The following is a 15,078-nucleotide window of genomic DNA, read 5'->3' as shown; positions in this document are numbered from 1 at the left end:
TCGAGAAACTCGAATAATAAAGTAAAAAAGCAGAAACAACGACTAAATTGGAGGAAGTTGGAGGCAAATCAAGGGGAAGTTTGAGCTTGCGTAGGCCTCGTGCTGCTTCTGGCATCTGTATTCGCCACAGGCAGCCTCGGGACTCGACCTAGAACTGGCTGTGGCTCAGGCGACACTCTTTTTGGCCTCAGCTCAGGCAGACACAGGCGAGACGTGCACCATGATTCGCAAGCTTGGACGCGGGGTAATCAACATCCATGGGCTTGGCCTGAATGAGCAGTAAAAAAAGATGATGAATACAGAGAGGATAATCAATAGAAGCGAATAAGAGGAAATGGAGTGTGGCGCTGTGAATTGATTGATTTACATACCTGTAGCCACCAGAGGATGAGGCATCCTCTCTCAACAAAGCGACAGAAATAGTCAAGCACGTCGTACGTAGGTCGATCACAGATCCAATAGCGACACAAACAACGAGTGACAGTGACAGTGACAGTGGAATACAAAGAGAGGAGCTTGGTGTAGGCTCAGAAGAACAATAGAAGGGGTAGAAGAGAGATTGACGTAAGAGGTGGGATAGGGGGCATTTAAACAAGCCTACTAAGTTCAGTATCAAACTATCAATCAATTGTGACAGCGACGGCGACTACGACTACGACTCAGATTCGGACTTACTCGCACATTCTGTCTGCCCAGCTGAGAGTTACTTACTTGGCTGTCAAAGTCTAAGAATCACAAGCACAGCCACTTCTAACACCAAAGTATAACAACATATACAATTGTTTCAAATAACAATGCTTTCATCTGATTGATTTCATCTATATATAACCAACTCTTCTTCATCTTGTCGCATCAGAATCAAAGATAATTCTCAATCGACGCTTGCGGATGGCGCGTGACGTGATGCGATGTGATGTGTGATATGCATTACAGTTACAGCGCCGACTAACAAGCACAAGCGACCTGCCATCACGCGCTTGGCGGAAGAACAGAAAGACTAGACATTTCGAGAAATCTTGCCTATTCTGTTCTCCTGTTAGCACACCAAAGTCAGTTCGCGATAAGCGTCAGTGAGAACAAGCCCCTGAAACTCTGCTGCCTTTGAAACGTCATTGTATTCGTCGTTAGTGCTGGGCGCAAAAGTATTAACTTAGTAGTAGGACGAGCCTATTACGAGTACGTGAGATTATCCATCTCTTATATGGGCTCGTGGTAATTTGCTTGCGCGGCACCGATTATTGGGACTTAGACTATTGCCTGCTACTCGAGTCAGCCTGGCCTGGCTCCGTTAACAGAGCCGAGCATGGTTTCATCGGTTTCGGTCTGTTAGAACTTAGCCAGGTACGATATGACGACGCCTGGCGGGATAAAGTCGTACATGGCGTACGACTTTGGCTTTTCCCCTCAATCCTTCAATAAGCATGAGCCAAAATGTGCACGGCATTATAATGGCTGAGAGGGAGAAACAGCTCTAACTATAAGTAAGTGAGATGAGATAATAGTTTATATCCGAAGCTACCGGCTCTAATACTTGGTCTCTGTTGAAGCCCGGCCGAGTCTTCCGGTCTAATCTGACGGACGTCGCATCTTACGGGCTTCCGACCGACGACCTCAAAATCGCCTTCAGCCGCCAGAACCCAAAGCCACCGACCTCCGATTTGACCTCACTAGAGCCGCGTCTTGTCCGAAATCCGCAGTGGATAAGCAATAACTCACTGATTCGGTCTTTTGATCCTGATCCCAGCGGCAAAAGAGGGTCGGTCCTGATGCGGTGGAGTAATTAGGTGAAAAGGCGAGACACCGAGCGAGATACGGGGTCGGGTCCCCGTTTCTTTTTGCAGTGACCGAGTGCGACTTGGGAAAACTTGGCATTCGGGATCTTGCAGATGAAACTGACAATTCGAATGCCTGTTTGTCATTTGGTTGCTCTCACTGGGTGAAATACTAGGTTGCCCAGAAACGAGTCTCGGTAAGGAAATACACATTGATGACCTTCACATTCACATTCAGCAGTGCACATCAATAGTAGAGTAACAGTAAATAGATTGTTTGATTCATGGAGACGCCAAATGTCCCTGTGTATAACCGTCGCTAATAATGCCAGATGATTGTGGTATAATAAACTCCCCCCATTTTGATTGTTTGTTCTGGTCACCGGTATATCAAGGTGCCTTTGATCCCATACACATTTTTAGTGGGAAGACTTCTCAGTCTTGATAGACTCGTTTGAGGAGACAGAGTCGGTAGAGTTCTGGCGAGAAGCCTTGGTACGCTCGCTGAAGGACGGTTAGTACTCTGTTGAGGCTGAAGTTAGGAGTAAGAGGGTGTATAACTTACTAGTGAGCGCGGTCCTGGAGAACACATTGGTAACGGGCGTTGCCAGTCTTGAAGGTGAACTTGATGCCCTTGTTCTCACCGAAGTGGGAAGGGGTCTGGGGAGTGACGGAGTCAGACATTGTGATGGTTTTTGTGTGTAAGTGAAGAAGATGGATAGTGGAAGAGTGAGATGGAGAAGAGTAGAGTAGAGGTAGGGAGGTTCAGAGAAAGAGGTCGAGGTGGCCTAATATACCTTTCGCGATTCAAGATACGTATCTCATCATTATGTTCTCCACGATGTGCCTTGATGCTGATGCTCCACGAAACTAAACAGAGTGAGCCATTTTCTTTCTTTCTTACAGACCAGGACCAGGACAGGACAGGACAGGACCAAACAACAACACCCTCAGCTTTGCCCCACGATGTGAAGCCAACTAGAGGGTGCACACACCAACTTTCTGACGATAACCAACTAGTGCACCCCTGTTTCCGTCTTCTCCGTGCATGATCCAGAGAGAGAATAGAATGGGGGTCCTCCAAGTCCGTGTAACGGTACATAACAGTTGATGATTCTAAAGGTATTGCCACTTCCATGTCTTGCACCGAGACCGGCTCTTTTTGTTACTCATCTCTAGTCACGTAACCTGATCCTGTAACTATTCCCGTTCTCAGATCCCATAAAAGAACCACAATTAAGTACAATAACACCGTCCGGCTAAGACGGGAAAAGAGAGAGACGTCCTTCTAGAAAACCCAACTGCAGATTTCTAGGGTTTCCTATCCTGTCCATCGAACCAATCAACGGCCCCGATTTCTCGCCTCACCCCAAGATTTCAGAAAAAAAAGCCGCGGGATGACCTTGTCGATCGGAGCTCGCTCCAATGGGATAATTTACTCGCGCTTCAATTGGGTGCTCTGCTCTGCTCTGCTCTGCTTTGCTCTGCGGCAACGAATATCCTCGCACTCCGTGCTAACCGGGCCTTCCCCTGATTTGCTGTACTTTGACTCTGCACTGTCGACGACCTGTCCCCGAATAGGTAGTTGGCTATCATGAGAATTTTCTAGCCTCTTTTTTCTTATTTTATGCTTTTTGTTACGCGGAAAGATAAGGTTTTTGCGGCGCTACAGTATGTCAGATCGATTTGTCTAAACTCGAGGCTATTCCTGATATCGGCTTTACCGCTGGTAGGACGGGGGGTTGAAGGTTGAACAAGAGGCTCTGCCAAGATAATCTGTCTCATATCTTCTGTAACAAGCCAATGATAATGGACGGCATTACAAAAAAGACGGTGTTTGCTAATCAGTTAGCATGGAGTCTATGTACAGTTACGTGTACTGTACACGATAGTTGTCACTTGACTGGAAGATCATATATTCAAGGCTGTAGGTAATGGAGCCTGTACCCCAGTCTCTAGACGCCTCGTTACCAGTACGCGGTCACGACTTACATCATTCCCAAGTTTCATGATACTTTGTTGTAACGTTGAGATCAGTTCCCAACAACGCTCAGTCCCAGTCGTGGAGGGCAGCGCTAGTTCTTCAAATCCCCCGCACTCAACTCCACGATGCCCTCGAGGCTGATTGGGGTACAAGAAGGCCCACAGTCTGTTTAGTTTGTCCTCACCGCATGTCACTAACAGACACGGCAGAAGCTTGCTTGATGGAGCTCCGGCAGGTTTCATGGGTGAATTGGCGGTTGATTTTAACTATGTGCGTCTGAGAGTAACCGCCTCTGCCGCTTCAGATTGTGCATCGCGGGGTGAAACGTAATAGTCTACGTCGTATATGAATTCTAGAACCAGGAACTGGGTCACGACGATGTAAGAAAATGATGCCAAGTATCACTTTGTCTGTATGTTGACTTGGTAGAGCTGGTATTATGGACACAATTACCAGAAACCCGGCTGGCAAAAGTGACACGCATACTGTACACATGCATGGGATATTGTTGTCGCCCGCATGTCTTTTTCTTCCTGCATTATTTCCTCTTCTCTCGTCGTTTTTCCCTCGTGGCTGGTTCTAGACTTTTGCAAATTGCTTCTTGAATACCACATTGAACTCTCGATATGCCACAGCGTAGCAATTGATCCATTGACATGAACCTCAGTTGTCATTTCCGTTCAACCGGGCTGACTGTAGCCAGTGAGACTCGCGATAATGGCCTGATGCTCTCAAAAGTCGGCCTGGAATATGCAGAACCACAACTTGATGCACCAGCTCATTGGCCGTGTTTTGTCTGACATGCGACACGCGAAACAGTGGCGTCTGCTTCCAGGTTGCTGCATCAGGACCGATTTCGATACCGAGCACAGAGTCAAAAAGACTAGGTAAGGCACGCGATCATCTGCTGTCCATCATGTCCATGAGCTGTTGTTCTTCATCAACCTCGGCAGTATCATTCCCGCCTCCGACGCCCCTCCTCTGCAGCTCGACATCTATCGACTTCCGTGTAGGCATGCCCACGCTTAGATCCGGCATATCTTCTTTGATCTTGCGAAGGTAGTTTTCCACGCTTCGCATGCCGACAACAAGGAACCCCAGCTCTTCTCGGTCGACATCGAAAACCTCCCACCATTCACACTCTGGCATCTTCGCACCAACATCACGAGCCGCGTTGTATATAGCAGCTGTAGCTAGCGCATGGGGTTGGTGAGTAAGATACAGCATCTGAGGTGAGAGAAGAGCTGCATTTAGATATTGAATGGTGCGTAGAGAAATGATAGATTTAGGCTGCGCAAGAAAATCGAGCGTCTGAAGGTAAGTGACTGCAAGTGGATGAGGTAGCGAGACGTGTGTGTCGAAAGAGAGGGTGTAAAGAATGCGAGCTTCAATGGCAAGGATGCGAGTCTGAAAGGCATGGTAGTCTGCTTCAGGTACATAGTACGACCTTGGGTCATTCTCTAGACTTTCCGGGGTCCGTAAAAATAACGAAATCTCGGATAAGAGGTAGGCATAAACATTTGATATGTCGCGCGCTGACCGGGGTTGAGGTCCCATCTTCGCGACTAGATAGAGAGCAGCAGCAGATGTGTCCTAGGAGTATGAGTCAGACAAAGCTGTGATATTGATTCAGGGGTTGGTCTTACACTGAACTCGTTCGCCATTGGAGAGTCGACAAGCCAGTATCGCGCCAGAATGACGTTTGCTTGCGCAGTGACAGACTGAGGAAGCTCTAGAAGCTGACCAGCAGCTTGTGTGAGGCATTGCGAAGTGATAAATATTGTATCCTGGAGATCTTTGGGCAGAGACGAGAATGAAGATTTATGGTAGATTTGAGATGTCGTTGCCAGGGGATTCAAAAGATGCGCCATGTTGGGTATATTAGATATCACAAAGCAAACGCGATGGTGTCGATGATGGAAGGGTTGAAGTTTAGCAAGGCTGAGAAGCTCTAACTTGCATGTGGAGAACTCGCGTGGACTAATCAACAAGCCTCTTATGCTGTGGAACAGACCAAGATCCCTGCATTTACATCACTCATGATAACTTCCATAATATCTTTTTGAGTTTATGTAAACAAGCTCTGTTAGTAATTAAGATTAAGTTTCGACGGTTGCATCCAAGGCTGTTGTTCTCTCATAAAAGAGAGTCTGTCTGATAGAAGAGTCGAATATGAGTGACCTCGAGCCATCATGACTACTATTCTGAGTCTCATGAAGAAGTTGTGAGATATGAAATGAATTACCAAGTTTCAAAGAACAAGCTCTACGAACTCACATGAATATCGGCACCAATTATAATCAATTTCCTGTTCAAAGGGCACAAAGCTACACCATTGTGTCGCGTGCGCCTCATCTTTGTTGAAGAATAATATCGACCAGTAAAGCACAATATTGTCTGCTACATAATACTAGTCGCTATATGATAGAACTATATACAAATGGCTAGGACTATTCAGTAATTATTTAGTCAGAACACCTAACCTCATATAAGGCAATATTGATCATATCATGATGCCTCAGATTGATTGGGTGACTTGCTCAGGCACAGGCACAGGCACAGGCTCAGGCACCTCACGCGGGGAACCTGCATTTTGACAGGCTGCGGTACGTACCGAGCTGGGCTGAGCCTGAGCTGAGCTTGAGCCGCTGTGGAGCTTCAGCAGGTCCCAAGTCAACAACACATCACCACCACCTCAAGACATCAGACGACGATATCGGAGTTTACTTATAGTACAAGACATAGAAAACTCACCGCCTCTTTTCACTGTAAACTGCTACAATAGTCTAGGCGCTTTCACAATGACCGCCTCAATCCCTCCATCACCCGGCGAAGAAACACCAGCCTTCGACCTCAACCTCCAACACGGCCATAAAGATCTCGTCCAAGCCGTCGCATTCAACACCTACGGCGATCGCTGCGCAACTGGCTCAGTAGATGGCAAGATCCGCGTCTTTAACCGTCACAAGGATGGCACATGGCGCCTTTGCGATACATGGACTGCACATGGCGGCGAGATTATAGAGGTAACGCAGCCCCCTTGTCTCGTAGTATTCTTGCCTCCTGTGTCATTCTGTCGCACACGCGCGCTGACTCTATTCCCTCACTCTTGCAGATTCAATGGCTCCCCGCGACTGTTTATCCTAATTTGATCGCTTCCCTCGGTATCGAAGGGTGGTTCCGCTTATGGGCCGAGGATCCCTCTGCTGCGCCTGGGCGACGATTTTGTACTGGACGAGCTGGTAATGGAAAGCCGGCGTTTGACACTCGATCGAATAAAGCCCCCTACCGATCATTTTCAATGAAGCATAATGAAGAGACGAGGCATACATATCTTGCGCTCCTCGCGACAGACGGACGTTTAACAGTTTACGAAAACGACCAGCCCGAGAACCTCTCAGAATATGCATCTATCGACGAATTCAGTGTCGCTCCGAAACCAAATCGAGGAGAAGAACTCGCCTTTCGTGTGCGCTTCGACCCCAATCCAGAACCATGTTATACAGCTCTGCGCGCAGGCGTACCCTCAGATTCCTTAGGTCTTGTGGTGGCTGCAATGGACACTGTCAAAGTATATCGATCGCGGGATATCGTTGCGACTTCTATAGGCGTTCAACAAACCCAGAAAGAGTTCTATCTTGCTGTCGAGCTAACGGGTCATCGGGGTCTCGTACGGGATGTTGCATGGGCTGCAGGCAATATTAGAGGTTACGATGTTATTGCGACAGCATGTCAGGATGGTTATGCGCGCGTCTTCCGAATTGAGACACCCTATTCCGAAGATGATGGCAAGTCGTGGTCTGCAGCCGACCTCCTTCGGTCAGCACCACACATGTCAACCAGAGACTCGACACCACAAGCAAGAACAAACGGAACTGCGACACCAACGGAGAAGCAAGCTTCCACGCCTCAGCTGCAACCATCCCACAGTTATCACCAACATCAGCACCATACCTCTGGACTCAGCGCCAGTCTTGCAAAGTCAGGCTCTCACAACGATCGACAATGGTCGGGGCAGCCGGGCCAGGTTAAGCACAATTTCCACGAGATATCCAAGCTGGACAACCATCGTACCCCTGTGTGGCGCGTGGGCTTTGATGACGATGGTCACATATTGGGCAGCACAGGTGACGACGGGCGCCTGTTGTGTTATCGTCAGACCCCGAATGGGGCATGGGCCAAGAGTTCTGAACTGGCAGTACAGAAAGCACGAATGGCCACTCCATGAAGTCACAGTTGACAGCTGCTAGACTCAGCTCGCAGTGTCAAGACAAACAACGTTACAGATATCCATCCGATGTGCATTGCTGAGGCGGCCCGCTACCTTTGCACCTCTTGGAGGATGTCCCCTGTCTGCACTACATGCCGTTCCACCACCTTCGAGTCAAGAGAGTTAAGGATTTGTCAGACGCAGCATTGCGTGGCCACAAAGGGCACAAGACGCCGACCCCACGCCAGCATTGGGCAGGGTATCTGAAAAGATGTGCGCCGAGGTCACTCGGATGAAGTCAAAGAACAACAGGCCCCTGGCTAGTCTTGTGGACAGTCCGCATCAAGCATGCATGTCACGAGTTATCTTGAAGCAGAGCAACCTAAAGGACGACACTCCGTGAAACATAGGCAGACTGATTTGAAATCCGATAGAAACCAAGCCATTGGCATACATGGAGCCACTAAATAGGCTTTTAAGAATTTCAAACACATCACCAAGGTGTACAGTGGCATAGCAACGGTTCTGATACTTGTGTTATGTCGAGATACTCAGCACTCGTTATGATGCAGCTTGAGCGTATATAGATCACATTACATCACATTACATATGTAGCCGAGATAGAATTCACATAACTGATTGAGATCTGTATATTATTCAAAAAATTGTATTTCCGAGCAGTCATACTATCTGATGAAGAACCAAGTGGTGGTTGTGCAACTCGCTGATTTCATGTTTAACCATCCTCTTTTGGTATTGTTCAAAGCCGTCAAAAGCTAAGTAGTGTCAAAACACAAAGAAACCCCCCAACGCCATTCATGAGTCGAATTTATGATTTCGCGTTAAAAACGTGCTGTGCTTTTGTCTCTTCCTCCAGGGATGGGTGTGGCGCCCGCCTACAGTCCATGTTTTGACATGTGATCTGTGGCTGACTGTATCCCCACACCCTTTCAACGACATGTCTCTACTGACATGACGATTTTCGTATCCTTCCACATTGCACGTCGATCAATTATCCCTCCTCCTCTTCTCGTCGTTAGAAAGATTGTACCGCTTAAGCAGCATCGGCGCTGGCAGCGGGCTGGACAATCTTGGTGACCTGGGAGCCAGCACGGATGATGCGCTGACCAGCAGAGTCGTTCATGTAGGTGATATCCTTGTTCTCGAACTGAGCACGCTTCCAGATCTCAACCTCGCAACCACCGCGGAGGACACCAACACGCATGGTAGACAGAAGGTTGTGGGCAGCGTTGGAGTGGAGGTAGACACCACCGTTGAAGATGGCGGTAGCGTCCTTGCCGATGGCGGAGTTGATGAGGGCCTTGCCACCGGGGTGGTCCTTGATGAAGTCGGTAACGTCGTGGATAACACCGGCAATGGCAACGAGACCCTTTCCAGCCTTGGCCTGGGCAACGAAGTCGTCCCAGTCAACAACGGGGAGCTGCTCAAGAGGAATACCCCAGTCGAGGGTGGCACGCTTCTGGTCAAGCTTCTTCTGGAGCTGCTGGACACGACCCTTCTCAATCTCGTTGGCACGGAACTCCTTCAGCTCATAAGCAAGACCAAGCTGCTTCCAGCACCAGATGCTCCACTTGGTAGGGTCGTACTGCCACCACTCAATAGCGTTGCGGTAATCCGAAGGGAACTCGTGGTGGAAATTGTGGTATCCCTCACCAAGGGTGACGAGAGCAGTGATAACGTGGTCACGGGGCGAGTTGCGGTCATCGAAAGGCTGGTCACCGAGCCAGTGGGCAAGAGAGTTGACACAGAAGGTGGCCTGCTGAACGAAGCAAACACGGAGGATACCAGCGTAGACGAGACCACCCCACCAGTCACCCCAACCCAGACCAGCGACGAGAGCAGGGAAAGCGAGAGCCATGAAGAGAACGCACTTGATGTAGTTCTTGTGCTGCCAGACAACGACTGCGTCCTCGTTGAGGTCGGTGATATCGGTACGGCCCTGTCGCTTAGGGTTCTGCTTGAGGATCATCCAGCCCATGTGGGAGTACATGAGGCCCTTGCGGACGGAGTAGGGGTCCTTGTCGGTATCGGTATAACGGTGGTGAACACGGTGACCATATGACCACCATCGGATGGAACCCTGAACGGCGCCAGCACCGACAGCAGCGAGATAGATCTTGAGAGGGGTAGTGCCCTTGTAGGCAGAGTGAGACCAAAGTCGATGGTAACCTGGTACTGTAAGTAATTGATCGATGATAACTGGGTTTCGGAACCAGTGCTTTCTTGGGAGTTGACTTACCAGCAGTGATGCCAAGACCAGTGTGAACATAGTAGAAGACAGCCCAGAGAGCAGTCTTGAGCTGGAGAGGAACCCAGTAGGCGGAGATGAATCCGGCCAAGGGAACGAAAATAACCAACGTGGTGTTGAGCCAGTTGATGTGCTGAGGCCAGTTGCTCCAGGTCATGGGAGTATCGGCAATATGGACCTTGTTGGCATCCTTCTTGGCACCGCCAGCGCGGAGAGGAACATAGTCCTTGGTGCCATCAGGGAATGGCTGGGCATTCTTGCCCGCAGCAGTAGCTGTCGCCATATCGATCGAGTTGTCGATTATAGGTTGGCGATGGCAAGTGTCTGTCGTCGACTCGAAGATATAGGAACCCAACACAGAGAGAACCACAAAGTTGATGGTTACTCAGAGAAGTGAAGGGAAAGCTGAACCTTTTGAGGATGAAGAGTATCCTAAACAAAGGGTGAAGGGTTTATAAGAAGGGGAAGGAACTGGAGGAGGTTGGTCGAGAAGTAATTCCGGTTGGGGCGGAGGGCTCTAAAAGGACTTTATACTATCAGAGGCAGACCCGAGCCGGAGCTGGGTGCAGGAAAGAATCGATTGAATTGGATGAGGACGAGGAAGCGGGAGAGACTGGGGAGGGGGGTGTAAAGTATAGTGGGTTTGGGAGGCGTGAGACAAGTGGAGGGTTGCAAGTGGAGGGTCCTGGTCTCAGGCCTTGTCCGGGCTGTTCTGCCTCCTTCTCAGCGGCGACAGAGACACCGAACAGCGCTTCCTTCAGTGAGGACGCAGGAGGCAAAGAAAAATACAGGGCCAGAGTGGGACCTCTGATTGACAATTAACCCTTGTTGTGGCGGCGAACTCAAGGTTGGGGAAGTAAAACGAAGCCGTTTTGGTCATCAGGAGCTGGGGTTTGTGTGAATCGACTTTCTCAAGCGAGGAGGCGGAGGCAAATGAAGACGATGGCATATACCGATACAGAATCAGATGATGAATGACAAAGGCGAGGAGGCCAGGTAAGCTCTTCCTTTCGACCAGAATTGTGTGTCGGTTTTGAGTTGGGGAAGCTCAAGATAAAGTTGGGGCAGGCTTGTATTCTGTTGACGTCTGACTGATAGGCCTTCACAATCGTGTCTAAGTCGTCATGATGCTTCGAACCTCGGCGATCTGAGATATTCTTTGCTTGTGAAGATTGATGAGGATGAAGCAAATGGAATGCTGCTATCCATTCGGACAGGCCTATGCTATCTGTGGTTGTGTCCAAGTTGTGAGTGAGGTTGAATCTGGCGTATTATGCCACACACGCCTACCGTCTCCCCATCAAAGGAAGAAAAATCCATTGGGGCGGGCGGACCAAGAAAAAGGCAACAGCAGCTCCCGTCGCTTCCCGGCAACCTAACCCTCTTGATCAATAGAGGCGCTTATACATCATGAATTCAGGGACTTTGTCTGTACTGTACAGTGCAGTATCTAGAGCATGTACTGAACCCTTCACTGACTGATACGGATAATTGTCAATTCGACCATTATCAGGAGTTTTGATATTGGGTTTAGCGAGTTGCAGGACTTGTTGAAGGTAGTTGAGCATGTTGACGTTTCAATTGGCTGAACCTGATACTGAATTGGTTGTGTCATTGTCTTCTAGAAGTCAAAACTGAACCTGTCACAGCCGACTAATAACAGCTGCTGTAAGTGATTCACATCAATCAACCTTTGGCAAGCACTGTAATTCAGATGACCATGCCCTCCAACAACTTACGATGTATATCTCATCTAACTCCCCGCTCTGCTCTGCATCTCGAGTTACCGAGATCTTCCTTATGCCCTGTCACTTAGACGAAGATATGATGCCAGTAATCGGCCCACGATAGGTATCGTTAGTAGGCGCTTTCATTGTGTTGAAATTATGTCGGTCTTTCTCCGCAAATACAAAGATCAACTGGGCGACGTCTGCTCGGACAGATACTGGGTCTCGTAGCTGGGACGAAAGGTCGACGTCGACCTGATCGCTCCTTCCCTCAACCTTTTTTGCTTCCCCAACAACTTTTTGGCGGCTCCAATCAAGTGTGGGGCTCGGCTGGGCGCCCGGGTACCGTTTGGGTACCCCTGCCAGAGACAAAGTACCTCATCAGCCATTTTTGGGTTCGAGGGTACTTCTATTTCAAGGGACGGCACATCTACATCTAGCCCTGCAAGAGGCAACGCGCCAGTGCATGTCTTCCATGCAGGGGAGCTCACACGAAAAACCCGGAGCCGCCTGAGCTTCGAGACTGTGAGTGAGACTTGATCTAAGTCAAGCCTCAAGACGAAGAAAAAAAAAATCAGAGAGAAAAAATGCAGAGTCCACATCTCCACTGATTTGTTAAGAGGCGATGCTATTTGCCGAAGTCGATTGTGGGATCTCGCATGGCATGATTGAAAAAGTCCCGATCTATTGGAGGTCATCGATATCCAAGACGTTTTGTTGGTAGATGGACTTTTAGACGTTGGTGATGATGATGAGGTTGGACAGTATCACAAACGGAACGATACAGGACTAACAGCAGGCCAAGACAGGCACACGAAATTCTGTTGCATTGACAGTTGAAGTGGCGAATTGATCCCCAATTGAGCTGTTGATATGTAAATCACTTCAATTCTGGTTGAGCACCGTTTGAAAACCGGGCATGCCGAGGCTCGTTCCCGTCTGCTAAAGCAGACTCTGCTTTGACGTAGACACACTTGCACGTACACGCTTATCTCAAAGATCTAGCTCGCATCAGTCAGTGCCAGTCAATAGTAAATGCACAGTTCTCACTGTACAGTGCATGCCTCGGGTTGATACCCTCAAATCTTGATAGGGATCCTTGGCCAACCTCACCTCACATCTTGATATCATAACTACAACGTCCGCCAAATCCCGAGTTATCATGCCATGTGCTCGAGCTATAGGCGTCTAATTGAGAACGTCATATGATTCTCATTCCGAGGATTCATCAGATTGTGATTATTGTCAATTGTTGAATCCCAATGCAAACAATATCAAAATGATAGCCTTCAACATATCAGCCCTATCGCGAACTTCAGGCCAATGCAACCTCTGTTCCCCCGGATCGAACGATACCTCGGCCCATTTGGCTGATTACTGACATGACTTGTCCATTTGAGGAGTCTCTCGGTTTTCTAGACTCTCTCGGTTACTCTTTTACCGTGCTCCGAGTTCGAGTGGAAATGGAATGGGATTGTCGATTCCATTCAGAGTCAGTCCCGTTCTCCCGAGCTCAAGGCCCTGAAGCCTGTCCTGAGCAGGGATGGTACGTACCTTTTACACCCCTGGTTCATTCTCCCCAGTTTCCCCAACAGAAACACAAAGATCGGGATTCGCCAAGTGGAGCTTTAGCGGCTCCACATTCGCCTCCAAATTCAAAAAAGTTGCAGTTCAGTTTTGGCCTTATTTCTCCGTCATCATCATTCACAATTCAGGCAGAGAAAAATTCAACCCTCGACCCCCACAGTCGTCCGCCCATTCATCACAAATCAGCTCACGTGACGTTCAACGTCAAGTTTCTTGATGGATTCCAGAACAATTCTAAAGTTATTTGCATACCTTAAGCCAATCATGGTAATAATTTTATACAGCACCCTATACCCTATACCTAAGTCCTATTACTCTAGGCGGTATTCATACCAGTAGCATAAGATGATATGTCTCTTATCCACTGATTGTAATTTGATAGCTTGCCAGGTGCTGCCTTCATGAAGTTTCCTAGTAACTGTAGTAGCGATGTCTTCAGGTGGCCGGTGTGGTCTCGTATTTACAATCACTGCTAGTAGGAGGCACCGTCGACTAATGAGATTCTCAGTATTGCGTCACACAAGGTGGAATTATGTCTATACATCAGTTTCTTAGAGAAGCTAGGGCTTAGATCATCTGAGAGCGTCATAATGAGCCCTTTCAGATCCCATTAATGGCCTTGCCTCAGTATCAACAAGCCCTGCTTCCACGAGCTTATCTAACATCTTCTTTTGATGACTCGGACTGTCAGCCGAACAGCATATCCTGTCCCGTGGGTGGAATATTAGGTTCTCTCCTCCTAACCTCTTGTAAAGATTCAGAGGATACGATCCCAGACTTGAGGATAAGAAGTCGGAACTTAGGCTTATACCCTCTTCAGTCATCGTATTTAGAGGATATGGTCACAAGACTCGTTGCGATAAGCTTAAGGGTCGGAGTTTCTGTTAATCTTATTCTGGCTATCAGTATTCGTTATGCGAACTATGCGCTTGATCTCCCAAATGTTGGTTGTACGAAAGTGTAGCACGAGGTCGTGTGCAATGCGAGTACACTTTCGATTCCTGTTCAGGTATTGCTTGCTGTGTCGTAAACTTCTGGTAGGCGAAGCTGTCTGAGAAGCCCTTATACAAAAGAGCAGGGTCGTATTTGACTATACTGAATATTGCGATGGTCTAGAGATCTCGGACAGTTCTCATGATAGGACAGCATGTAACAGACCACTCCGGGGAGCAGAACTGCACAATCACAGCAAAAGATGTGGCAATGCATGCGAGGCTGCTACCATATCGACCACCGAGGTAAACCAGATCCCTATTCTTACCCTTTTCCTCATTCGAGTCTATGTCGCAGGCGGAGAGCAATAAATTAGAGACTCAGAACAATGAAACATATCAAGACGCCATCTGCAGAGCAAGCATCTCAGAAGTCAAGGATCGCCGGTTCCTTCTTGGCGTTGGATCTGCCCCAGTCCGAGAGTCTCTACGTGGAAGGCTTGAATCTATCTGAATTCTTGGATCAGCTTGTGTAACAGGCACTCGTTCTCGATATCTTCGAAAACTCATCGCACAAGACGACCCTGGTTTAGGGGC

The 15,078-nt window shown here is 48.5% G+C and overlaps 4 protein-coding genes across 4 annotated transcripts; 1 reads left to right on the top strand and 3 right to left on the bottom strand.

The window, feature by feature from the left end:
* Positions 1 to 2,191: 2,191 nt before the first annotated feature.
* On the bottom strand, positions 2,192 to 2,456 carry FTJAE_12770 (uncharacterized protein; the record flags this gene model as incomplete). Its single annotated transcript, XM_037345849.1, has 2 exons — positions 2,192 to 2,276; positions 2,338 to 2,456. The coding sequence occupies 2 exons, from the start codon at positions 2,454 to 2,456 to the stop codon at positions 2,192 to 2,194; spliced, it is 204 nt and encodes a 67-aa protein (XP_037200181.1).
* A 2,200-nt stretch (positions 2,457 to 4,656) lies between these two features.
* On the bottom strand, positions 4,657 to 5,627 carry FTJAE_12769 (cyclin; the record flags this gene model as incomplete). Its single annotated transcript, XM_037345847.1, has 2 exons — positions 4,657 to 5,349; positions 5,403 to 5,627. 2 exons carry the CDS (start codon positions 5,625 to 5,627, stop codon positions 4,657 to 4,659), a joined length of 918 nt encoding a protein of 305 aa, XP_037200180.1.
* A 930-nt stretch (positions 5,628 to 6,557) lies between these two features.
* FTJAE_12768 (uncharacterized protein) lies at positions 6,558 to 7,984 on the top strand (the record flags this gene model as incomplete). The annotated part of the gene is made up of 2 exons (XM_037345846.1): positions 6,558 to 6,782; positions 6,872 to 7,984. The coding sequence occupies 2 exons, from the start codon at positions 6,558 to 6,560 to the stop codon at positions 7,982 to 7,984; spliced, it is 1,338 nt and encodes a 445-aa protein (XP_037200179.1).
* Positions 7,985 to 9,020: 1,036 nt separating this feature from the next.
* Positions 9,021 to 10,518, bottom strand: FTJAE_12767 (acyl desaturase; the record flags this gene model as incomplete). The annotated part of the gene is made up of 2 exons (XM_037345845.1): positions 9,021 to 10,156; positions 10,227 to 10,518. The coding sequence occupies 2 exons, from the start codon at positions 10,516 to 10,518 to the stop codon at positions 9,021 to 9,023; spliced, it is 1,428 nt and encodes a 475-aa protein (XP_037200178.1).
* Positions 10,519 to 15,078: the final 4,560 nt, after the last annotated feature.

The sequence above is a fragment of the Fusarium tjaetaba genome (assembly GCF_013396195.1).
Source record: "Fusarium tjaetaba strain NRRL 66243 chromosome Unknown NRRL66243_c0000359, whole genome shotgun sequence".
Lineage (NCBI taxonomy): Eukaryota > Fungi > Ascomycota > Sordariomycetes > Hypocreales > Nectriaceae > Fusarium > Fusarium tjaetaba.
Note: the sequence above shows the minus strand (reverse complement) of the source record. Positions and strands in the feature narration are given on the sequence as shown.